Genomic DNA, 25,469 nt, shown 5'->3' with positions numbered 1-25,469 from the left:
TCAGTTTCCCTTCTCCAAACGCCCTCCCCAGCCCTTTCCCGGTGCCCGGGGATCCATGACCGGCTCTTGGCCGCTTTGTTTGGGGCTGCGAGCGACCAGGGCTCATTTTCCACCTGGGCGCCGAGGTGAAATGCTCGGCTGGGATGGAGCCGAGCAGGAAGGAGTTGGGGGAAGCGGCTTCATCCGCCCCTGGTGACTCCGGGGTTAATGGGCGGGCGGGGTTTGGCTCTCGGCACCCGCGGGAAGACGAGGCACGGCCGGGCTGAGGGATGGAAAATGGATTCGCACCCAGCATCGGAGTCCCAGGATGGCTCTGGGGCTGTGGCTGCCCCCACCCCTCTCCGTGTGCATCCCACAGGGCACATCCAGCCCTGCCCTGCTGGCAGGCGGCCTCTGCAGCATCCAGAGCCTGGAGTGAGGCTCCGAAATCACCTCACAGGCCAAAACCTGCTGCTGAGCCTTCCTGGAGCCTCTGTGGGGTTTGCCCTGCGGCATCCAGGAGGGACCAGACCCTTCCCAGGGGGATCAGACCCTTCCCAAGTGCCAGCCAGGGGGGATCAGGCCCCTCCCAGGGTTCTCAGGCCATTCCCAGGGGACTCAGGCTCTTCCCAAGTGCCATCCAGGGAGGACCAGACCCTTCCTAGGGGGATCAAACCCTTCCCAAGGGGCTCGGGCCATTCCCAGGGGTCTCAGGCTCTTCCCAAATGCCATCCAGGGGAGGATCAGACCCCTCCCAGGGGGATCAGACCCTTCCCAAGTGCTATCTGGGGGGATCAGAACATTCCCAAGGGGCTCAGACCATTCCCAGGGGTCTCAGGCTTTTCCCAAGTGCCATCCAGGGGGGATCAGACTCTTCACAGAGGGATCAGACCCTTCCCAGGGGGGATCAGACCCTCCCCAAGTGCCATCCAGGAGGGACCATGCCCTTCCCAAGGGGCTCAGACCATTCCTAGGGGTCTCAAGCTCTTCCCAAGTGCCATCCATGAGGGACCAGATCCTTCCTAGGGGGGATCAGACCCTTCCCAAGGGGGATCAAACCCTTCCCAAGGGGCTCGGGCCATTCCCAGGGGTCTCAGGCTCTTCCCAAATGCCATCCAGGGGAGGATCAGACCCTTCCCGGGGGGATCAGACCCCTCCCAGGGGGATCAGACCCTTCCCAGGGGACACAGGCCATTCCCAAGTGCCATCCAGGAGGGATCAGAACATTCCCAAGTGCCATCTGGGGGGATCAGAACATTCCCAAGTGCCATCCAGGAGGGACCATGCCCTTCCCAAGGGGCTTGGGCCATTCCCAGGGGTCTCAGGCTCTTCCCAAGTGCCATCCATGAGGGACCAGACCCTTCCTAGGGGGATCAGACCCTTCCCAAGGGGCTCAGGCCATTCCCAAGTGCCATCCAGGAGGGACCATGCCCTTCCCAAGGGGCTCAGACCATTCCTAGGGGTCTCAGGCTCTTCCCAAGTGCCATCCAGGAGGGATCAGAACATTCCCAAGTGCCATCCAGGGAGGACCAGATCCTTCCCAGGGGGCTCAGGCCCTTCCCAAGGAGGATCAGGCCCTTCCCAAGTGCTTCCCAAAGCTCTGGGCCGGAGTTTGGGCCGGGATGTCCCCGGGGAGTTCCTGGGAAGAGCCGGGCAGGATCCATCTCAAATTCCTGGCAGGATCCATCATTCCTGGCAGGATCCATCTCAAATTCCTGGCAGGATCCATCATTCCTGGCAGGATCCATCATTCCTGGCAGGATCCATGGCCGGCGCTCCTCAATCCCGGCTCCCTCCGGCCGGGGCTGATCCGGTTACGGCTCTCCAGGGCCATTACTCCTCTCTCTAACCAGGTTAGGTGAAACAGGGAGAAAACCACTTGGGGCTGGGACGGGAGCGTTCCCATGGCAGCCGCATCCCCGCAGCTCCCGCGGTGTCGGATTTCGGAGCTATCGCTGGGATGCATCAGGAGCTGCGGCGGCCGAGCAGCATCCGGAGCGCTGGAAACCCGAATCCGCCTCTCAGGAGAGCCAGCACCCCCCAGAGCCTCAGCCCTGCCGCATTTTGGGGTTTTCAGCGGTCAGAAGTGAGGGAATCATGGGAATATGGACACTGGGAATGCTAGGAGTGAATAAATGAAGGCAGTAATGAGGTGGTGCACAGGGGGCTGGGGGGGCCTCCGAGGGGTTTGGGGATGCTCTGGTGCAGCTGAAATCCAACTTGAAGGGGTTTTCTGCATCCTCTGCTTCCTCCCGGCTGCTTTCTGTCCTTTTCCATCTGCAAAATAGAAGCAAAAGCAGAGAGGATGGGAGTGAGAAGGAGCTGCAGGGGCATGAGGGGAGGACATTCCCTCCCCAGGGCTTTCTAATGAACATCAGCAGGGAAAAAGAAGGAAAAAATCTTCCCTTTCAGAATCCATGGGATAAAAATATGAAACTTTAGTGGATTTTCATGGGAAAGCCGTTCTGTGACTCTGGGATGAAGCTGGGTGTCAGGACATCCTGATGAGCCCCAAACTGGGCCAGGCTCTCATCTCCTGTGGCCATTTAATCTTTTTCCCCAATTTTTCAATTTTGAGCACTTGCCCAGTGCTTTCCATCACTGCTCTGTTCGACTGGGAGTAATTCCCACTTTTGAACTTATTATTCCTGGGTTTTTTAGGACCTGTTGGAATCAGGGGGGGATGAAGGGGACACAGGTTTGGTTTCTCAGCCGCTGCTCCTGGGATTTCTGGGCTTTGGGATGGGCTCCAAGAGCAGAGCCCTGGCTGGAATCGTGAGCCAGCAGTGCCCTCTGCTTGGCCAGCCGGGATCTGCAGCTTCGCTTCTTCTCCAAATCCCCAAAATCGGGGACGGAAAAGGTGGGAAAATCCCCCTGTGCTCATCCAGCCCCCGTTAAAGAGCAGCGGGGCAGTGGCGGCTGCGAGCGGGAATTGCTGATTTTTGGGGCTTGGCTGTGTCCCAAAAGAGACAAAATCCAGCGGGGTTCAAAGTGCTCGGAGTTATTTTTGAACGGGATTTTTTCGGTGAAGCCTCGTGGATAATTGGGGTCGGGGCTGGCGGTGGGAGCGGGGTGAGGGAGGGAAGGAACCGGGAGATGCCGGGGGAGGAGCGGGGAGGCTCCGGGGCTGCGGGGACGCGGAGCCCTCGGTCAGCAGGTGGCACAAGAGGCGTGGAAAAAACAACAACAAAAATCCAAAAAAACAAAAAACAAACAAAAAAACCCCCAACCAACCAACAACAACAAAAAAACCCCCAAACAACACCAAAACCAACCAACCAACCAAACAAAAAAATCAAACAAGCCCCCCCAAAAACAACAACAACAACAAAAAACCAAAAAACAAAAAAACCCCCCAACCAAACAACAACAAAAACCTCCCAAACAACACCAAAAACAAACAAACAAACAAACAAACAAAAAACCAAACAAGCCCCCTCAAAAAACCAAAAAAAACCCCAACAACAAAAAACAACCAACAAAAAACCAACAAAAAACCCCCAAAAACAACAACAACAACAACAAAAAACCAAAAAACCAAAAAAAAAAAACCCCAACCAAACAACAACCAACAAACCCCAAAAAACCACCAAAACCAACCAACCAACCAACCAAATAAAAACACCAAACAAGCCCCCCCCAAAAACAAAAAAAAACCCCAACAACAAAAAACAACCAACAAAAAACCCGCCAAAAACAACAACAACAACAAACCAAAAAACCAAAAAAAAAAACCCCAACCAAACAACCAAAAAACCCCAAAAAACCACCAAAACCAAACATACAAAAAAACCCCCCAAAACCAAAAAAACCCACAAAAAACCAAACCCAAAAACAAAAAAAAAAAACCAAGAACAAAAAACCAACCAACAAAAAACCAACAAAAAAACCCCCAAAAAACAACAACAACAAAAAACCAAAAAAACCCCAAAAAACAAACAAAAAACCCCCAAAAAACCAAAACCAAAACCAAAACAAAAAAACCCCCAAAAAACCCAACAATAACAAAAAACCAAACCAAACAAAAAAAGAGAAAACAACAAAAAAGCCAGGGATAAAAATCTCCTGGGGAAAAAAAAAACCAAAATAAAATAAAATAAAATCCAGGATAAAACCCCTGGGGTGCTTCAGGCGTGGGTCCCTTCCAGCCTGGCCGGTGTCTCCTGGAAATTCCCTGCTGGATAAGGGCCCGGAGCATCCCTGACTGGCGCTGGGAAGGGCAGGGTTCTCCCCCCTCAGAGGGTGGGGTGGGACGGGGATGGAATTCCCAGAGAATTTCTCCATCCCTGGCACTGTCCCAGGCCAGGCTGGACAGGGCCCGGAGCCACCTGGGACAGGGGGAGGTGGCCCTGCCCATGGCAGGGGGCACGGGACGGGCTCTGAGGCCCCTCCCAAGCCCAACTATTCCAGAATTCCACGAATTTGGGATTTCAAAGCCATGGCAGGAGTGCTGGGATTTGTTCCCAGCTCTGGAACTCTGGCCACATCTGTTGGGTTTGGGCTTTGTTTTGCTTTTGGGTTTGTTTTTTTTTTAACGGGAGATTTATTTAGATTAAGGAAAGATCCCCTGGATTCTGGCCCAAAAACGTAACTGAAAATATCTGGATTAAATAAGCTCCTAAACCCAGAATTGCTTCATTTCTGTTTCTCTGATGTCATCCCACGCTGAAATCCCAAGCATGGCCCAGCTTAAATCCAACCCCAGAATTCCCAGAGCAGGGAAATGCCTCAGGAGTTATTGACTCTGCACCTCTCCCACACTTCAAATCCATCTGTGGGCACGGAGACCTCTGAGGCTGCTGGAGGTCACCCCAAAAAGCCCAGGAATTCAATTAAAATAAAAAAATTTGAAAAACCCTGGTGAAAGCCAAGGCTCTGAGGAGAAGCTGGGGTCTTCCAAAGGCTGCCAAGACAAAGAGGCTCCTTCAGACCAGAAGGGTGAAAGCTGAGCCTGCTCAGGGCGAGAAACTCCATCATGAGGGTCAGAAATCAAACCCAAGGTCAGAGATGGACAGAAATTTATCAAAAGATCAGGAATGGCTGGGAGAGCTTGAGCATCCCAAGAACTCCAAACTGGGACAGTGAGTCCTGAATCCAGGTGGAGGTGGATGATCCAAAAACTGACACTAACCTTAACCCTGACCCTAACCCTAACCCTAACCCTAACACTAACCCTAACCCTAACCCTAACCTTAACCCTAACCCTAACCCTAACCCTAACCCTAACCCTAACCCTAACCCTAACCCTAACCTTAACCCTAACCCTAACCCTAACCCTAACCCTAACCCTAACCCTAACCCAAGAACTCCAAACTGGGACTGAGCCTCCTGTCCCAGGTGGAGGTGGATGAACCAAAAACTGACACTAATCTTAACCCTGACCCTAATCCTGGACCTAACCCCAACTCATGACCTTAACCCTAACTCTAAACCATGACTGTAACCCTAACCCTAACCCTAAACATAATCCTAAACCATGACTGTAACCCTAACCCATAACCCTAACTCTAAACCATGAGCTTAAACATAAACCTAACCCTAACCCTGACCCTAACTCTAACCCTAAACCTAATCCTAAACCATGACCTTAAACATAAACCTAACTCTAACCCTGACCCTAACCCTAACCCTAAGGCTAACTCTAACCCCACGCCTAATCCTAAACCATGACCTTAACCCTAACTCTAACCATAATCCTAACCCTAAACCATGGCCTTAACTTAACCCTAATCCTAAACCATGGCCTTAAACACTAACCCTAACCCACAACCCTAACCCTAACCCTTTTCCCTTTAGCTAACCGTGACCAGTTTGGTTTTTTAGGACATGAAGATTCCATCTGGAGCAGGGGAAAGGCTGGAGAGGGAAACATGGATGCACAGGAAACAGGGATCATCCTTTGAGCCACAATCCGCCATATCCTGGACTTTGACTCCGCTTAAAAATGGAAATCAAAGAGGAAAAACACAAAAACTCCGTCTGTGGGGAAATATGCCATCCCCCATAAGCTCATACTGGTTTTACTGGTTTTTCCAACTGCTCCTGGAATAAAACTCCTGGGTCTCTCCCAGTATTTTGTGCCTGAGGTTCTCCAGCCTCTCTGGCTGGATCTGGGCGGGGGGTCACAGAAAATCTCTCTGATCTTTCCAACACTGATTTTGGCTTTTTTGGGGAGGAAAAGCCTTTGGAAATCCGGCTTTGTGCACTGAGGAAGGGCTGGCTCCTTGGAAAAGGTGGAAATTTATTGGGAAAAGTGACTTTTTGGGAGTCTGGAAGCAGGGAATCGTCCCTGTGATCTGCCCAGGAACACAGCAGGGATGGAGCTGGAGGATCTGGTGCCATCCAACCCCACCCATTCCACGGCTCCATGGTTTTCCAGGATTTCCGGCCCCATCATCCCATGGGTAGGAGCTGAAGGATCTGGTCCTTCCCAACCCCACCCATTCCATGGCTCCATGGTTTTCCAGGATTTCCAGCCCCACCATCCCATGGGTTGGAAGATCTGGTCCAACCCAACCCAACCCAACCATCCCATTGCTCTGTGGTTTTCAGGGATTTCCAGCCCACGGATTGGAGGATCTGGAGGATCTGGTCCTTCCCAACCCAACCATTCCATGGCTCCATGGTTTTCTGGGATTTCCAGCTCCATCATCTCATGTGTTGGAGGATCTGGATCTTCCAGCCCAACCCAACCCAACCCAACCCAACCCAACCCAACCCAACCCAACCCATTCCATGGCTCTGTGGTTTTCTGGGATTCCCAACCCCACCATCCCATGGGTTGGAGCATCTGGAGGATCTGGTCCCATCCAACCCAACCCATTCCATGGCTCCATGGTTTTCCAGGATTTCCAGCCCCACCATCCCATGGGTTGGAAGATCTGGTCCTTTCCAACCCAACCCAACCATCCCATTGCTCTGTGGTTTTCAGGGATTTCCAGCCCCATCAACCCACGGATTGGAGGGTCTGGAGGATCTGGTCCCATCCAACCCAACCCATTCCATGGCTCCGTGGTTTTCTGGGATTTCCAGCTCCATCATCTCATGTGTTGGAGGATCTGGATCTTCCAGCCCAACCCAACCCAACCCAACCCAACCCAACCCAACCCAACCCAACCCAACCCATTTCATGGCTCTGTGGTTTTCAGGGATTCCCAGCCCCATCATCCCATGGGTTGGAGGATCTGGTCCAACCCAACCCAACCCATTCCATGGCTCCATGGTTTTCCAGGATTTCCATCCCCACCATCCCATGGGTTGGAGCATCTGGAGGATCTGGTCCCATCCAACCCAACCCATTCCATGGCTCCGTGGTTTTCTGGGATTTCCAGCCCCATCATCCCATGGGTTGGAGGATCTGGATCTTCCAACCCAACACAACCCAACCCAACCTAACCCAACCCATTCCACGTCTCTGTGGTTTTCTGGGATTTCCAGCCCCATCATCACATGGATTGGAGCATCTGGAAGATCTGGTCCCATCCAACCCAACCCAACCATTCCATGGCTCCGTGGTTTTCAGGGATTCCCAGCCCCGTCATCCTCTCAATCCCTCACATTAATTTTTGGCCACTGCTTTCCACTGAAATTGATAAAAATACATCAAAATCTCAGGGTCCTGAGAATTCCCTGGCCAAATCTTCATCCCTCTGCATTTCCCCTGCCTTTTTCTCTGCTCCTCACCCATCCAAGCTCTCCCAATGGGAATCACCTCTGGATCCATTTGAGCTTTGATTTCTATTTTCAACAACTCCACTCCTTTTATTTTTTGAACTCCTTCCGTATTCCAATAAAGACTCGGACTGCCCAATAAAGACTCGGACACCAAAACTCTTTAAATTTGACTTTTTTATTTCATTGCAGAAGAAAATCCAATGTAGGCCTCATTACATTATGCATCTTTAATTATAAAATTCCCGCTTGGAATGGCTGAATCAGGGCAGCAAAGACAATATCCTTCATTTCTCTGGGAGTTTTTCTTGTCGTTCATTTCTGTGGGAGCTTTTGTTGTCCTTCCTTTCTGTGGGAATTTTTTTTTTCCCTGCTTTTTTATTTTTCTCAGTTCCTGGGAGGCAGGAAGGGAAGTCTGGTCCCGAATTTCATTCCCAGCCCTTTGGAAGTGTTGGGGATCCCACTCCTCCTTCCCTCCCTCCCTCCCTCCCAAAGCTGGCAGGAAGGGTGAGGACTGGGAAAATCTGAACTGGTTTTCCCTTTGTGTCGTCACGAAACTGCAAAAACCCCCATGGACAAGAAAAGAACATCCAGTCAATCCTTTGGATCCTGGCCAAATCAAACTCCTGGGGTTTTTTCCAGGGGAAAATCAACCAGGATTTTAATGCTTCCCGAGCTCTCCGTCATCACCGAGCCCAGATTACCTTTTCCAGGACTCTTTTCTTCGTCACTGAGCTGAAATTTCCTTTTCCAGGACTTTTGTCTTGGTTATCAAACATAAGTTTCCTTTCCCAGGGCTTTTTTCTTTGTCACCGAGCCAAAATTTCCTTTTCCAGGATCTTTTTCTTCATTATCCAGTGTAAATGTCCTTTTCTAGCACAATTTTCTTCATCACTAAGCCAAAACTTCCTTTTCCAGGATGATTTTCCTTCCCGTTTTTCCACCACAGAACCCAGATTGATCTGATCCCTCTGCTCCTGCACTTTTTTTGGGAATTCAGCTCCCTCCATTACCAGCACTGACCTAAATGTGTCTATTTTATTCCCAAATCTTAAAAAGTCATCAAAATTCTGGAATATTGTCAAGGTTGGGAACTCCGGGTGGAAGTGTCCAAGGGAATTTCCAATGGTGCAAATAATGCCAATTATTATAATAATGATATATAAATATTAATTATAATCAGTTTATTTATTTTAATACTTATTTTAATAATCTTAATAATTTAATTAATTTATTGATAATGGTGCAATTATAATGATTATTCTAATGAAAAATGAAATTAATAATAATAATAATAGTAATGCAACACTAATAGTGCAGGGGGTGGCATGAGTTCAGCTTTAAGGTCCTTCCAATCCAAACTTTTCCATGATTTTAGGGCAAGAAATCCTTTAATAATCCTCTTTTATTCCCAATATTTATTCTTACACTCTCATGCGATGGGAAAATGATTTTTTAAACTTCGTAGCAGCTTTTGGAGCAGAGTTGGAATTAAGATCTCACTTTTCCTCTGCTGATTATTAAATGTATTTTGATCTTCCAGTGGAAATCTGAGATTTCCTGATTGGATAAAGTGCACGTGGAATTCCAGAATCCAGGTGTTTTATTTCCCTGCAGGGGAGTCACAGCTGCACTCATTAAAAAGTGTTTCTGCCTTAATAAGTTGGGTGAATAAAATGCAATTACCATGCCAGGCCATAAACAGCCAGAGGAGACAGCAGAGCTCTGATGCTCAATCAAAGGGAAAAAAAATTAAAATTATATTAAATGTATATTAAATGCATATTAAATGCATTTTATATTTATATTTATATTTATATTTATATTTATATTTATATTTATATTTATATTATAAATTTATTTTATAGAAATAAAATTTTTTACCCTGCTGCCATCAACAGCCCAATAAAGACTCGGACACCAAAACTCTTTAAATTTGACTTTTATTTCATTGCAGAAGAAAATCCAATGTAGGCCTCATTACATTATGCATCTTTAATTATAAAAATAAGCAAAGAAAATAACTTGCCTCTCTCTCCTCGCTATGATATGTTTCAAATAACCTTTATATGAACACACGGAGCTTTACAAATGTCATGGAAACAATAAATAAGGACATATACCAGATATGCTCACTGTTTATTCCAGTACTCAGCAAAAAAAACCCAAAACCCAAAACCCCCCCAAAATCCCCAAACTCTCTCCCTTTTCCCTTTTCTAGGTCTCTTTAAATTATAAATACAAATAATGCAAATTCCAAATGGCACAAAAACGTCTAAAGTGCAAACAAACACGAGACTCATGCAAACCTTCCCAGAGAAGCCCCTCCCCGCCCCGAGAGAAAAAAAAAATCCTTTTGTGAGACCAAAAAACTGAAGCAGGGATGAACTCCAGGGTGAAATTGCTGGACTTGGTCGTGGGGATCGTTCCCCACCCCGAGGGATCTCTCACACCCAAATCTAAACCTTTCCCTCATTCCTGAGGGATGGGCAGAGCTCCCAAATCCCCTCAGCTGAGCAGGGAGAGCTGGGAGTGCCCAGCTCGGGTGAGGGATCCCAAACTCCTCCCTGCTCCAGCACAGGGACCAAAGTGACCCCAAAGCAGCTCAAAAATTGGGAATTGTGGGTTTTTCTTGGGACAGGGATGGGACAGGGGGAGCTCCCTGGGGTATTCCAGGGATGACTCCCTGGGCCACCACAGCAAACCCCACCAGGGGCAATCATCTCCCTGCTCCTCTTCCCACCCACATTCAGGAGACAAAGCTGGAATCGCTGCTGGAAAGGGAAATTTCATTATGGCACCCCAAAACCAGATGGGACTGGGAGGCCCAAGGCTCCTCCCCCGCCCCAAATCTGCTTCAGGCACCTTTTTGGGGTTGCAGAGAAATGGGTGGGTGGAGAAGCCACTTTCCATATCCCTGCCCAGGTGTTCTTGGAAAACTCCTGGGAGCTTTGGGATCCCACAGTGGGAGCTCTGGAGCACTCCCAGGTGGGGCTGGACCACTGCCCCGAGGCAGGGAAAGACTTTTTGTGACCAATTCCCAAATAAAAGCACGGACTGGAGGCACAAACCCCAGCAGCATTCCCTGGCTCCCAACAGCCGCGGGGTGGGAAGTCAGGGATGTGCTCCTGGGATCAATTCCTAAACATAATCCCAATTTGAGAGTCGGGATAGTCCAGATGCTTTTGGTTTTCACCTCTCAGCACTTCTTTGTGTGGCCTCTCAATCCCTGCCTGATTCAAGAAGGAGCAACTTTGCATCTTCCTTGCCCTGCATGGCTCTGTTTGGAGTATCCCAAAAAAATTACAAATTCCAACCCTCCACCAATGTCAGCAATATTTTTTTGCTGCTTCCAATTCTCTGCCAGCACTTCTACATTTCATGAAGACAGCGACATCTGAAACGCTGCCACTGCATCTGGTTTTGATATTTTAGCAGCACGTTCTGGTTTAAAGGCTTTGTGGTTTCCCAAACAACACAAAAAATAAAATAATATTGCTTCAGGTTTCCATAAAAAAAAAGAGATCCCTCCTTTATCAGCTCTCCAACGCTCTGAGGCAGATTCTCCCATGCTGCAGGGACTCCAAGGCATGGATTTGGGATTGGCCTGGTGGGTCCCACACCACAAAGGGCCTTTGGTAGGTCCCAACACACAAAGGGCCTTTGGTGGATGTCAATCCACAAAGGGCATTGGGTTGATCCCAATCCACAAAGGGCCTTTGGTGGGTCCCACACCACAAAGGGCATTGGGTGCACCCCTCACCACAAAGGACATTTGATGGATCCCACACCACAAAGGGCCTCTGGTGGGTCCCACACCACAAAGGGCATTGGGTGCACCCCTCACCACAAAGGGCATTTGATGGATCCCACACCACAAAGGGCATTTGATGGATCCCACACCATAAAGGGCATTTTTGGGCTCCCCAGGGCCTGGCTGTGCTGGGGAGCGGCTTTGGGGTCTCCAGCTCTGCTCCTCTTCCCAGAGCCCGCTGAGGAGGATGAGGAGGGCGGAGGAAAGGCAGCTCCCAGAGCATTCATTGTGTCCTCAGCTTTCCTGCTGGAGAATTGTGGATTTTCCCCGCCTTGCCCCAGAAATCCTGACGGGAATTTTGCCCTGTGAGATTCCCAAAGGATCTGACAGTTCCAAAATTCCCAGCAGCTCTGCCCTGGGTCTAAGTGCATTTCCTGGCAGCCCTGTGGGGGCAGGACTGACCAGCCTGAACTTGGGTTTTTAATGGATTTTGCCTCAATTTCAGCTCTGAAAGGCTGTTCCTGGTCCTGTGATTCCCATCCTAAACCTTTCCCCTCTTCCTTTCTTAAAAGGCCACAGAGTGGAATGTGAACTCCTGACTATGACAGAGGTGCTGCTTCCAGGAAAAAGAAAGCAATAACAATAACAATAATAATAATAATAATAATAATAATAAAGAGCTGACTTACAAAACTCAGTTTAGGCAATAAAGTTATTCTGTTCTGCTCCTTTGAAGCAGACTCTGGTGGAGTTTATGTACAGTACAGACAGATTTTAGCACTATTTATACCACAGTTAGAGCAAGGCCTTTAATACTCTAATCTTAAGACAGGCTTTGTTTCTGTTAGGCTTGGTTTAAAGCTTCAGGCAGTTAAATACAGTACAGAGATGTGAGCTTTGAAATACAACGCACGATTATGGGACCTCCTGACCAGCTGCAGCCACAACCTCTTTCCATGGTGGAACACGTCCCTCTCCTGCTTTTGGGTTTTGTGGGGTGGTTTGAGCTCATTTTGCACCGTGGTGCCAGGCCCTGGTGACTAAACCATGCAGGGAGTTTGGCAAATCCCAACTTAAACGTGTTCACAGCACTCTGCTGGAAGGATCAGGGCTGAGGGTGACACTACAGGACCAGGAACGTGACATCCATGCTCGTCCATGGCCAGCACAGATTCATGACATGAATCCCACGGATGTTTTTAGGATTTGTGAGAGTTTTTAGTGCATCTTTTGTCACCTGCAGGAGAGGAGCAGCTCCTCCCCTTGGTGCTGAACCTCCAGGCCTGGCTGGTGTCAGCACAACAGTCTGGGACAAAACTCAGCCTCCAAACGTTGGGAGTTTGGTGCCTGAAGGCCCAACCACTGTAGGGATCTACTAAAGACTAAGATTTTTTGGGATAACAGATTTTGTGTGGGGAAGAGAAGAGACAGAGCCGTCTGGCTGGCGGGAAAGCCGCGACACCGAACACAGACCCATGCAGAAGTGTTGTTGGAGAGGAACAGAGAAGATGAACTAACTAAACGAGCCCTAAACGAGGAACTAAACCCAGCTCCTGGGGGTTACAACACCTACAGTCCACTGGCTTTGGGTGCAGCACTCCTAGAGCAGAGCCCTCAGCTTTGGTTGTGCTGGGCCTGCCCGGCCCGGTCAGGCGTGCTCGGCGGAGCCGCGCTTGGCGTGGGCGGTTGTGGAGCCCTCACCTCGCAGGTTCCTGAGGAGCAGCTTCAGCTTCTGGGGCTCCGAGAGCCTCCTGCGCAGCAGCTCGGCGCGAGGGTGGCCCTGGGCGCAGTGGTCGCTCTGCAGCAGGTGGAACAGGCTGGCCATGTTGGGGCCCAGCTTCTCCATCAGGCTCTCCTTGATGGTGCTCACCGTGTCCTCGTCGCACTCCAGCAGGCTCCGAACCAGCTTGTTGTAATACCTGCAGCACAGGGACCTGGTTAGCCCACGGTGTGGCCCCTGCTAGGGCCCCAAGGAGAGCTGGGGCTTAAAGACAGTGAATGCCATGTCATGGTGAAAGAGGAAAGAAGCCCCTCACTTCCGCCTTTTGGACCCAGCTTATCTCTCTGTAACCCCAGAGGTGACTTTCCCTGAACCCCTGCAGTTGGACAATTCTGGATACCCCTATACCCTATAGAATGGGCTGGTTTAGCCTGGTTCTGTTGCTGGAACCCTTCACAGACCCCCCAATAAAGACATGGCTGTGGAACTCCTGCTGCTTCTCCTCTCTCGTGTCTCCTTCTCGGCCTGCATGGGAGCCTTAGCAAGCAAAGAGTTGAAATCATAAGACAGCTGATAAATCACTAAAGAGCTGATATCCCTTAAGCTTGCTAAGGGTGCCTGTGGCTAAGAGCAGTCTGGGTACTCAGACACTCTGTCCCCAAAAGAGGATTGAGCTGTCTGGCCTGTGCTGCCTGCTTGGGGGTGAAGCAGCCCAGCAGGAAATCAGGATATTGCCCAGCCAGGTGACAAAACTGCAGGAATCAGGGTTTTTAACTCAGCCAGAGCATGTTTGGAATTGATTTCTGATGGTGTTGTGGCAGAATTTTTAAGGTTGGGAAAGGATCATGGAGATCTATTTCCTATCACAGAAATCTCTCTTGTAGATGGAGAGATTTTTTTCTTGTCTATCCAGAAAATGGCAAAATTGGGAAGGCAAAATTATACTGGGGGGAGTAAAGATGAAAGTTGTGTGTCTTTCCCCCAAGGAAATTTGGGGGAGGAAATTGGAACCTTTGAAAGAGGATTTCTGGAGGACTGGGAGAGGAGCAGGCAGCTCTGTGGAGGCCCAGGTTAAACTGATGGACTGGGCACATCAGCAGCCCTCAGAGGGGGACATGGGGACACTTGGGCAGTGCTGGCCGTGCTCCTCTGAGAGGACCAAGCCCTGGAGCCTCTCCCGAGGCACAGGCAGCTCCTCCCCAACCCAGCAGAGGATATTGTGACACGCTGAGGAACACAAGCAGCAGGATTTCCCTGCCCTGAGGTGAGGCTGAGGGCTCCCAGAGCACCCACTCCACACCCTGGCTATGGAGGTGCTGTGCCCCTGGCACAGGGGAGGGACACCATGGCCAAAACTCTGATTGAATTGCCCTAAAGCAGCAGGGTCCCCAGCTCTGGGAGGTGAGGGGTGAGCACGGTGGGTTTGGAGTGGTCCTGGTGGATTGGGAAGGTAAAACAAGGAGCTGAGAGATTAGGAATGGGTTAAAGGGTGTGATTTACTCTCTGCTCAACACCCGAGTTCCTGGAGCTTTGGGAAGGAAAAGAATTGATGTTGGCAACAACAGATCCTGCTGGGATCCCAGCCTGGCCTGGCCTCTGCTCCGAGGCAGAGCCACGACTGATCCATCCCTGTGGCACCATTCCCTCTGTCCCTCCTGTCCCTTTCCCTGCACAGCCCTTACAAGGACCAGAAGGGGGAGAAGCAGCCCAGCCCAAGCCTGGCAGATCCCTGTGCTCCCTGGGGACAGATCCTCGGGACAATCTCTGCTCACTTCCAGCCCACCATGCACAGAACCCCAAGCGAGCCTTCCCCTGCCTCCAGCTGCACCTTCCCCTCCCAGCAGCCCTGGGCACAAATTCCCTGTCCAAGGAGCAGCCAGGTGTGGTGGCAGCTCCTGAGAGAAAGACAGAAAGAGAAAGAAAGAGAAAGAGAAAGAGAGAAGCTAAATAAATTTTCCCAGAAGAATCAGCCTGGTAAGCTTTGGGGAGCTGGAGATAAACAGTGATGGCCAATTATTAAAAACAACCTGCAGGTGTTGTTTCTCTAATATCTGTTTTCTTGTTATTCTCATGAGATTGTTTATAAATGGGTGTATAACAATCATAAGATTGTTATAAATGGTTTATAAATTGTTAATTAGCCAGAGGTGATGGTGTTTGAATTAAAGGACCAATCAGGTCCACCTGTGGTGAACTAGGGTATAAAAAGCAACGGGTTTCTCAATAAATGGAATTAACTTTCTGTGAATGCCTTGGGAGTCCAGGTCCCTTTTTACCCAGGCCTGACTCATTTGCTGACAGCCAGGAAGGGGTTCTGCTCTGCATCCCAGCCCTGCTGAGAGTTCCCCCAGGAATGCTCCCCCAGGAGTAGGGCTGCGAGAGCAGCTGGCACCTCCCTGTGCCAGGGAACATCTTCCCAGGGAGACAAAGTTGGGAAAAGGGCAGCAGTCCCACACTGGCTGGGATTTCTGCCTGAAAGGAACTCATTTTAAGCACTTTAAGGTCACGGTGACATTTTTCCACAGGAGCAGAGAGGAGAACAACCTGCAGGTGGAGGAGGGGAAGGAAGAGGGAAATGAGAGTTCCCATTCACAATCCTTTCCCAACCCTCAGCCCCGGCCTTTGGAGCAGCCAGGGGAGGTCAGGTGAGGTCAGAGCCTGAGCTGCACAAAAGGACCAGGCTCTGGCTCGCTCTGAGCCCGGCTCAGCAGGGCTGGGAGCGGCGTCTGAACTGGAGATGAGCAAAGCCGAGCCCGCCACAGGCCCGGCTTAAACCAGGGCCAGGCACAGAGCCCGTCCAGCCCCGTGCCTTCCACACTGGGACACCTTCCCAGAGCCTCAGAGCCGGGCTGTGAGCAGAGATTTCCCTCCCTGCTGCTCCTGCCCCAGCTGGGATGGCAGGAGGATGCAATGACCTTTAACGACTTCCCCTGGGGCCGGGCCAAGTGGCACAACGTGATCCCGGGGCTGGGAAAGCAGGATGCTCCCGGAGCCCTCAGCCTCACCTCGGGCAGGGAAATCCTGCGGCCTTTGTTCCTCAGCGTGTCACAATATCCTCTGCTGGGCTGGGGAGGAGCTGCCTGTGCCTCGGGAGAGGCTCCAGGGCTCTCAGAGGAGCACGGCCAGCACTGCCCAAGTGTCCCCATGTCCCCTTCCAAAGGAGGACATGGAAAGAAAAGGTTTTTTCTTTCTGCTGGTGTGCCCAGTCCATCAGTTCAACCTGGGCCTCCACAGAGCTGCCTGCTCCTCTCCCAGTCCTCCAGAAATCCTCTTTCAAAGGTTCCAATTTCCCCCCAAATTTGCTACACAAGTTTCATCTTTACTCCCCCCAGTATAATTTTGCCTTCCCAATGTTGCCATTTTCTGGATAGACAAGGAAAAAAATTATCTCCATCTACAAGAGAGATTTCTGTAATAGGAAATGGATCTCCATGATCCTTGTGGGTCTGTCCCTTCCAGCTCTGGATATTCTGGGATTCTCTGAATACATTTATGCTGGTTGATGCAACATAAAATGTATTAATCACCTGCACACCTGTCCTGGGACAGGTCTGGAGGTTTGGGATGCTCCTGGATCCAGCCAAGGCCACCCCAGAGGAGCTGAGGCCACGGCCAGCAGGACCCAGTGCTGTGTTTGCACTCCAGTTCTGGGGTTATTCACTCCAACTGCTCCAAAAGGTCCCTTTTATCCCAATCACAAGACTCAGCACTGATTGTTCTGGGATTGGGAGCAAGAAATCCCTGCCCTGCAGCGTGACTGCAGCAGCCCTGAAGCTCCCTGTGTCCCTTGTCCTTGGAGGATGGGGACAGGGCAGTGCTGCTCAGGGGAAGGTGACAGGTGTGACATTGTCATCCCTGCAGGGACAGGGCAGTGCTGCTCAGGGGAAGGTGACAGGTGTGACACTGCCATCCCTGTGAGCAGCAGGGACAGGGGACAGGGCAGTGCTGCCCAGGAGAGGGTGCCAGGTGTGACATTGTCATCCCTGCAGGGACAGGGGACAGGGGACAGGGCAGTGCTGCCCAGGAGAGGGTACCAGGTGTGACATTGTCATCCCTGCAAGGACAGGGGACAGGGGACAGGGGACAGGGCAGTGCTGCCCAGGGGAAGGTGCCAGGTGTGACATTGTCATCCCTGCAGGGACAGGGGACAGGGCAGTGCTGCCCAGGGGAGGGTGCCAGGCAGCAGTGTGACATTCCCACAGGGACAGGGGACAGGGCAGTGCTGCCCAGGAGAGGGTGCCAGGTGTGACATTGTCATCCCTGTGGGCAGCAGGGACAGGGGACAGGGGACAGGGCAGTGCTGCCCAGGAGAGGGTGCCAGGCAGCAGTGTGACATTCCCACAGGGACAGGGGACAGCCCCAAAGCAGAGCAGGGAGAGCCCCAGGCTGTCCCCAGGTTTGACAATGCCACTGCCCCCATGAAGATATATTCTCCCTAGTGTCTGCTGTGAGATGTGACCAGAAATGGAGCAAAGCAGGAGCTCTGACCTCTTCAACCTACCAGAACCAAGAGAAAGTTCCCCTGGGAGCTTTTAACCCCTCTGTTCTCAGAGGCCCATCCATGTCCTCAGTGGCCACACCAGGTGCCCATATTCAAATCTCAGCACTGATTGGTTTGACCACAAGCTCCAAAAAAACCTCACTTCCTTTTCAAACCAGGACAGCAGAGATGAGGAACAGGGGGTTGGCACGGGGGGGTTATACAGGATCAGGGGTGCTGGCTCCTTGGGGTGTCACATTTTAGTTTAATGTGTGTGCTCTGTCTCAGCCCTCAAAAATGTGGGCTTTATCCCAAGCCTGATTCTCCCCTGGAATATCATGGATCTGTAATCCCACTGGCCCAAGGTTTATTCTGTGCCCACTTTGAATCTCCCTGTTAAACTCTGGGAGGAGACCACAGAGGCTCTCTTGGCACTTATTTCTCTTGATCTTTTCTTTCTAACAAAAAAAGGGTGAATTGTGGTGTCACATGTTAGTTAAATGGTGTGCTCTGTCTCACCCCTCATTATTCCAAGCCCATGATCCTCCCCTGAAGAATCATGGATCTGAAATCCCACTGGCCCAAGGCTTATTCTGTGCCCACTTTGAATCTCCCTGTTAAGCTCTGTGAGGGAGACCAGAGATTGCTCTTGGCCCTTTTCTCCCTGGGCTCTCCCTCTCTCCCTCTTTCCCCCTTCTCCCTCACAAACCATGCTGCTCCCAGGGATGGGACCCCCAATAATTAGCACCCCCAATAATTAGCACCCTCAATAATTAGCACCCTCAATAATTAGCACCCCCAGAAGCCGTGTGGGGTCTCCTTGCCTGCCTGCTGCTACCAGTGAACGCTCAGCTTAGGGGACTCCCCAGGGACCACAAATGAGCAGCAACAGCTCCATTCGTTTTCCCTGGGTTTTGTCACAGTGTGGTGACCTGGAGGACAAGGATTCTGGAGGACAAGGATTCTGGAGGATAAGGACTCTGGAGGACAAGGATTCTGGAGGACAAGGATTCTGGAGGACAAGGTTTCTGAAGGACAAGGATTCTGGAGGACAAGGATTCATTTCCCAGTGTCAAATGAGCCCCAGGAAGGGGATGGCTCTGAACACGTTTAAGTCGGGATTTACCAAACTCGCTGCATGGTTTGGTCACCAGGAGCTGGCACCACGGTGCAAAAGGAGCTCAAACCACCCCACAAAAGCCAAAAGCAGGAGAGGGATGTGTGCTAGCATGGAAAGAGGTTGTGGCTGGAGCTGCTGAGGAGGTCTCATAATCAGGAGAAGGGAATGATGGCAATGGATGGAGAAGGCCAGGCTGGGACAGGGGAAGGTGTCCCTGTGCTTGGAGGGGTGGGATGAGATGGGGTTTATGGTCCCTTCCCACCCAAACCATTCCATGATTCCCTGAGCAACTCAATGTGCCAGACATGCCAAATTAATCAACCTGGTTGGGATCATTGACCATTACAGTGCACCCAAACAAAATAAAATTAACATTGGAGTGAGGGACATCTGGATAATTTTATGATTCTCCTCTGGAAATGCCTTTAAATGGATTTCCCAAAAGGAGAAATAAATGTGTCTGCCCAGAAAGGGAAATATGTGTATTTCCCAAAATGAACAACAAATTTATTTCCCAAAAAGGAAAATAAAGGCATTTTCCCAAAAGGGGAAATAAATGTCTTTTCCCTGAAAGGGAAATGCGTGTATTTCCCAAAATGAAAAACAAGTGTGTTTTTCCACAAAGGAAAACAAAGGAATTTTCCCTGAAAGGGAAATAAATATATTTCCCAAAATGAACAACAAGTACGTTTTCCCAAAAAGGAAAAGAAATCTATTTTCCCCAAAAGGGGAAATGTATTTTCCCCAAAAGGGAAATGTATTTTCTCCAAAAGGGGAATGTATTTTCTCCAAAAGGGAGATGTATTTATTTCTCCAGAAGGGGAAATGTATTTTCTCCAAAAGGGGAATGTATTTTCTCCAAAAGGGAGATGTATTTATTTCTCCAGAAGGGGAAATGTATTTTCTCCAAAAGGGAAATGTATTTTCTCCAAAAGGGAAATGTATTTTCCCCAAAAGGGAAATATATTTATTTCCCCAAAAGGGAAATGTATTTTCCCCAAAAGGGAAATGTATTTTCTCCAAAAGGGGAATGTATTTTCCCCAAAAGGAGAAATGTATTTTCCCCAAAAGAGAAATGTATTTTCCCCAAAAGGGGAATGTATTTTCCCCAAAAGGGAAATGTATTTTCTCCAAAAGGGAAATGTATTTTCCCCAAAAGGGGAATGTATTTTCTCCAAAAGGGGAATGTATTTTCCCCAGAAGGGGAAATGTATTTTCTCCAAAAGGGAAAATGTATTTTCCCCAGAAGGGGAATGTATTTTCCCCAAAAGGGGAATGTATTTTCTCCAAAAGGGGAATGTATTTTCCCCAGAAGGGGAATGTATTTTCCCCAGAAGGGAAATGCATTTCTTTCCCCAACAGAGCAGGGAGAATGCTGCTGAAGCTGGGCAGGGTGTGCAGGGGCAGGGAGCGTTCCTGGGCTGAGATGCCCCAGGGCCTGCACAGGTTCATGCCCCATCCCCTGTGGTTGCTGCCCCACATTTCCCCTCCGTATCCCGGGAGTTCCCCGTTCCGTACCGGTTGGAGAAGTGGTTTGGGAGCTGCACCACCTCGGTGATGGCCTCGGGGTTGCGGCGGGCGATGCCGCACAGGTCCAGCTTGCTGTAGCACTCCTCCTGCACCTCCGAGATCATCCTCTGGAACGTGGAGCACCTGCGGATGGCCAGGAACACCTTGGACGTCACCCCGTTGGCGATGCACTTCAGGCTCTCCTTCACAAACGCTTTTCCCTGCCAACGGAAGGAAAACCAACCTCAGCTGAATGCCAGGGAATCTGATAAAAACGAGAGCAGGCTCCCGGTGCCAAAGTGATTTCAGCTTTTATTATAAGAAAAAAGAAAGGCCTAAAGCAAGGGGGCCTGTGGGAATGGGAATGGGAATGTAGAAGGGGAAGGGGAAGGGGAAGGGGAATGGGAATGGGAATGGGGACGGGGATGGGAATGGAAATGAGAAGGGGAATTGGAATGAGGATGGGGCTGGGAATGGGGCAGGGAATGGGGATGGGAATGGGGATGGGAATGAGAAGGGGAATGGGAATGAGGATGGGGCAGGGAATGGGAATGGGGCAGGGAATGGGAATGGGGATGGGAATGGAAATGAGAAGGGGAATTGGAATGAGGATGGGGCTGGGAATGGGGCAGGGAATGGGAATGGGAATGGGGATGGGAATGAGGATGGGGCAGGGAATGGGAATGGGGCAGGGAATGGGAATGGGGATGGGAATGGGACAGGAGCGTTCCCTCGAGGACGCTGCAGCGCCAGCGCTGGGGCTCTCAGCAGCGATGGCCCCGATGGAGCAGCACAGTTCTTGGGTCAGGAGCCCCTTTTTATCCTGTTTTTTGTCCCTCTGGATTGGTTTCTGTTTGGATCCTTCATTTGCATGAAGGTTTTAGGCCTTGATTGGCCATTGCAGTTCTGTCCAGGCTGGCTTGTGGTGCACTGTACTGAGGTGTGTCATGGTACCTTGAGTACCGGATTTCTTACAACTCCCCTTTTAACCCCTTTTACAATAGAATAACCAAACAGCACGTGCTTAACGATCTATCAACTATTTTACAACAGTTTCTAACCTGTTTTTAACAGAATCCAAAGGAAGGAGAAGTGTTATGGATACTCCACCAGGCCTGGCTGTGCTAATTACCCTCCTGCAATTACAGACAGGCTGGGAATGGGATTTGAATGCTCCCGATTACTGCAGAGCTGTCACTCTCAGCAATTTGTATGCTCTGAACTCCCATTCCCAAAGGATTTAGGCAGTGGGAATCTTCAGCCTGGAAGTGCCAGGACCAGAGATGGAGCAGCTCTGCCCCACAGATCAACATCAATTTAATGCCAGCAGTTTAACACTCCTGGTTCAGACCTCAAGAGCCTTTAGGATCTTTTAAACCTGTCCTTGGGAGCAGGAGCACGGGGAAAAAGGGGCTGTGTGAATTTTGGGAGGAAAGCACAGAGGGAAAAGGATTTTGGCAGAGCCCAGCCCTCCAATATTGTCCCGTTTATTCTCCCCGCAGCCCCAGTCTGGCCGTGCATTCCCAGACCCAAACCCTTCCAAGTCAAAGCCCAGCCCTGTGCCAGGTCACACAGTCAGGAGATTTATTTTGTTAGAAGAACATTTCTACTTCCTCCTGGAGAGGAAACCTTGCTCTCCACCCCGCGGCACCCTCCGTGCCAAGTCCTCACCCGGAGCAGGGAGCGGGTGGAAAAAGAGCCCTGGAGGAGCCAGGAATGGGGCTGAGAGCAGCAGCGGGAAGGGCTGCAGGGAGGGGAGGGTTAATCCTGCCCAAAGCACGGCTTAAATGAAGGCAGGCACTGAGCGGAGCGCTCTGCACGTGCGTTAGAACCCGCAGGGCTTGTCCGGGCCATGAAAAGGCGGCTCCCATTGATTCTCGGCCGGGTTTTATTTTCGGCCGGGTTTTATTCTCGGCCGGGTTTTTGATTCCCGTGGTGCCCGGGCCGTACCTGAGTGTCGAATTTAGCAGCGCTGTAGAGGAAGGATTTGCAGATGTCGTACATCCCGTCCGTGTCGCACGTGGAGTTCTCCAGGCAGGCGAAGGCTCCGCAGCCCACCTGGAGGGCGCTGTTCAGGCACCGAACCACCTCGGCTGTGGGACAGAGAGGCACAGGAACATCAGCGCACGGAGAGTGAGCCCTGCCCGCGGCCAGATCCTGCTCCGGCACCGCAGCCAGGCTCAGAGCCTGTCTGAGACCCCAAAATCTGCCTGGGAGAAGAGATGGAACAGCTGGAGAAGAGGAGGCTCCTCCTGGAGAAGAGAAGGCTCCAGGGAGACCTCAGAGCCCCTCCTGGTGCAGAAAAGCAGATTATTAATAAGGGAGAGAAAGAGAAGGACCTCAGCCCTCAGAGCCCCTCCTGGTGCAGAAAAGCAGATTATAAAAAAGTGAGAGAAAGAGAAGGACCTCAGCCCTCAGAGGCCCTCCTGGTGCAGAAAAGCAGATTATAAAAAAGTGAGAGAGCGACTTTTGATGCGCACAGTGCTAGAACGGCTGGGATTGGTCTTAAGCTAAAAGAGGAGAGATTTAGGTCAGATATTAGGGAGAAAATCCTTCCTTGGAGGGCAGTGAGGCCCTGGGACAGGGTGCCCAGAGAGGCTGTGGATTCCCCACCCCTGAGGTGTCCCAGACCCTGGGATAGTGGAATGTGTCCCTGCCCATGGCTGGGGATGGAATGAGCTTTAAGGTCCCTTTCCAACCCAAACCATTCCAGGATTCCATAATTCTATAATTCCAGGATTCTACAATTCCAGGATTCTGTAATTCCAGGATTCTACAATTCCAGGATTCTACAATTCCAGGATTCTCTAAAGACACGACCAGCGCCCCAAAGAACAGAAACTCCAGCTACCAAAGACCTCGAGGGTCACACATGGATTAAAAGAGGCAGCACCTCACAGTCCTTGCTTAGATGGGGACCCAAATGTCCATCCCAACATCATTTTCTCTCCAGGCATTTACATCTTTATCCCAAGTCCCTCTAAAGAAGGAGCAGGGATGAGGATGGGCCCACGGAAAGCTGTGGGTGCTGAGGTCTCTTCCTTGGGGAGCAGCCTTGGCTCACAAAACCACTGGAAAATGAGATGGAAGCGTTGGCAAATGCCAACAAGTTGGCAGGAAACTGCACTTATTGGGAGGCATTTGTGCTTTTCTACAATGCCTGAATTCCCTAGAAAGAAGGTTTGAGCTTGAGAGTCAATTCTCAGCACCCAAAAGGACTCGATCCAGCAGCTTGGGGCTAAAACTGCCCTGGGAGCTCGCGGGCGTAGCCAGGAAAGGTGAGATTGGGGAGGGGAAGGGGAATTTGGGCAGAGAAAGTTCAGGTAGCGCCGCTCGGGGATGATTAAAGCCCGGAGGCAGCGGCGCGGCTGAGCACGAGGGTGTCCGTGTCATCCCGGCTTTCTCAGAGCGCATCCAGTGCATTTTAACAATGAATCAGCAGAATTGCCACATGATTGCCCTGAAATTAGCCGGGATTAACCTTTCTGGGCGAGCCGAACATCTGTCCCCTCCCAATGAACGGGCAAGGCACGTTCGCTGCAGCTCATATTACCAGACATTCTCGGGGAAGAAATGCGAGGCCAGGGTCCCCCATCCAGCCCCGAGGTGTGCGCAAAGGGAGCCTTTACTGCGAGAGAACGCACCTTATTAAACCTAAGTTGCATCCTGAAGAGAATTCTTTATAACCGGGATTTTCCCGAAAAAAAAAAAAAAAAGAAATAATATTTAAAAAATCCCCCCAATTAACCCCTGGTCGTTCCGCGCTCCTGCTGACGTGCCTGAAGGGAGGAATATTTGGTAATTCATCCCCTCCCCGGTTCATAACCTCCCTCAGCACGAGCCAGCCCCATAATTAGCTTTCCACAGGTTCCAATTAGAACTTCGCTCGCAGCAGAGTCCGGGTGCGCGGAGCTCTGATTGTCTCAGGCACGGTGCGAGAGGGAGACCCCACGTTCCTATAGCAACCAAATACAAAAGCAAATGGAGCAAACACCCCGCTCCAACGCCGCAGAGCCTTGCGGAGCTAAAATAAGGCAGCTGCTAATGAGCCCCGAATTGGAGCGTTAATATCTTTGCAGTACAGTAGAGGCGGATTTTTAATTCCCATTGTTCCAGACAATGTCTCCAAGTTATCTAAGCGGCAAAGTCCTCACATCCAGGGCTCGCTCGCCAAAGCAAAATTTTTTTTTTTTTTTTCTCCATTGTGGAAGCAAGTTTGGAAAATGTCACCGATGTATTTTTACAGCGGCAGCTGCCCGATAGCGATCGGTTTGTGACACTTTCTGGGTTATGCATTCCTCCAAGGCTGCCCCTCTTTGAACAGAGATGTTCCAGAACAATGGGGCAGTCCCAGCGCCGCGGATCCCATCAACTTCCTAAAAAGCAAAGGTTTAAGAGCAGAGCAGCGCTGCACCGGGGGAACGAGAGGGACGCATGCAAGCAGGAAAAGAAAAATGATAAAAAGTGCACGGAACTCCTGGGGGAGCTGCGGGAGGAGGGCAGAGCCCGGATCGCATCCTCGCAGCGCTCCCTGCCCGGCTCCTCCAGGAGATCCCTGCACCAGCAGCTCCTCCAGCCCTGGAAGGAACATTTGTGCTGCCAGCCGCTGAGTTTGTAAGGGGAAAGAAAAAGGGGGGAAATGAAGAAGAAGAAGAAAAATCAGCAGCAGAGAAATCGGAGACAGTTGAGGGCAGCGGGGCTGCGGCCCCGAGCCCGGCTCGCCGGCGTTACCTGAGTTCTGCGCTGCCACCCGCGCTTTCCTGGGGCTCACAGAGTCATTCTGCTCAGCTTCGTAGGATGCGGATGCACTGATCAGCAGCAGCAGGAGAAAACCAGACTTTAGGAGCATTCTTTGACAAGTTTCCGCTAAGTGTGGGGTTGGGTTGGTTTTTTTTCTTTTCTTTTTTTTTTTTTTTCTTTCTTTTTCTTTTTTTTTTTTTTTTTTTTTTTGGGTTTTTTTTTTTTTTTTTTTTTGGATGTGTGCGCCTCTCCTCTTCCACTCCGGCTTGAGCAAAGATGTGGAGCTGGATACGCGCTCGCAGGAGGGAGGGAAGGAAGGAGGGAGGGAGGGAGGATCCTGGCGAGGCCGGGGATGAGCGCAGGGATGTGCGGAGGATCCGGGTGGCCCCTCTGGCTGCTGCTCGCTGGGGGACCGGGAGCTGCGAGCGTTTTATAGCCGCCCTTATCGGTCCCCCCCGGGCTGCGGAGCCAATCGGTGGCGCTGGGCAGAGCCAGG

The 25,469-nt window shown here is 50.8% G+C and overlaps 1 protein-coding gene across 1 annotated transcript; it reads right to left on the bottom strand.

The window, feature by feature from the left end:
- Positions 1–9,589: 9,589 nt before the first annotated feature.
- STC1 (stanniocalcin 1) lies at positions 9,590–25,189 on the bottom strand. The gene is made up of 4 exons (XM_054650738.2): positions 24,965–25,189; positions 22,184–22,326; positions 20,243–20,454; positions 9,590–13,323 (listed from the first exon to the last, which is right to left on the bottom strand). The coding sequence occupies exons 1-4, from the start codon at positions 25,080–25,082 to the stop codon at positions 13,053–13,055; spliced, it is 744 nt and encodes a 247-aa protein (XP_054506713.1). The 5' UTR covers positions 25,083–25,189; the 3' UTR covers positions 9,590–13,052.
- Positions 25,190–25,469: the final 280 nt, after the last annotated feature.

This window comes from Agelaius phoeniceus, chromosome 30, assembly GCF_051311805.1.
Source record: "Agelaius phoeniceus isolate bAgePho1 chromosome 30, bAgePho1.hap1, whole genome shotgun sequence".
Classification (NCBI taxonomy): domain Eukaryota; kingdom Metazoa; phylum Chordata; class Aves; order Passeriformes; family Icteridae; genus Agelaius; species Agelaius phoeniceus.
The sequence above is the reverse complement of the archived record's forward strand: the minus strand, read 5'-3'. Positions and strand labels throughout refer to the sequence as shown.

Coding starts and splice junctions, on each gene's coding strand:
- STC1 (XM_054650738.2), bottom strand. CDS start 25,082: ATGCTCCTAAAGTCTGGTTTTCTCCTGCTGCTGCTGATCAGTGCATCC. Junction 20,455..22,183: donor CTGCTAAATTCGACACTCAG/GTACGGCCCGGG, acceptor TTCCGTTGGCAG/GGAAAAGCGTTTGTGAAGGA. Junction 13,324..20,242: donor CCAAACCACTTCTCCAACCG/GTACGGAACGGG, acceptor CCTGTGCTGCAG/GTATTACAACAAGCTGGTTC.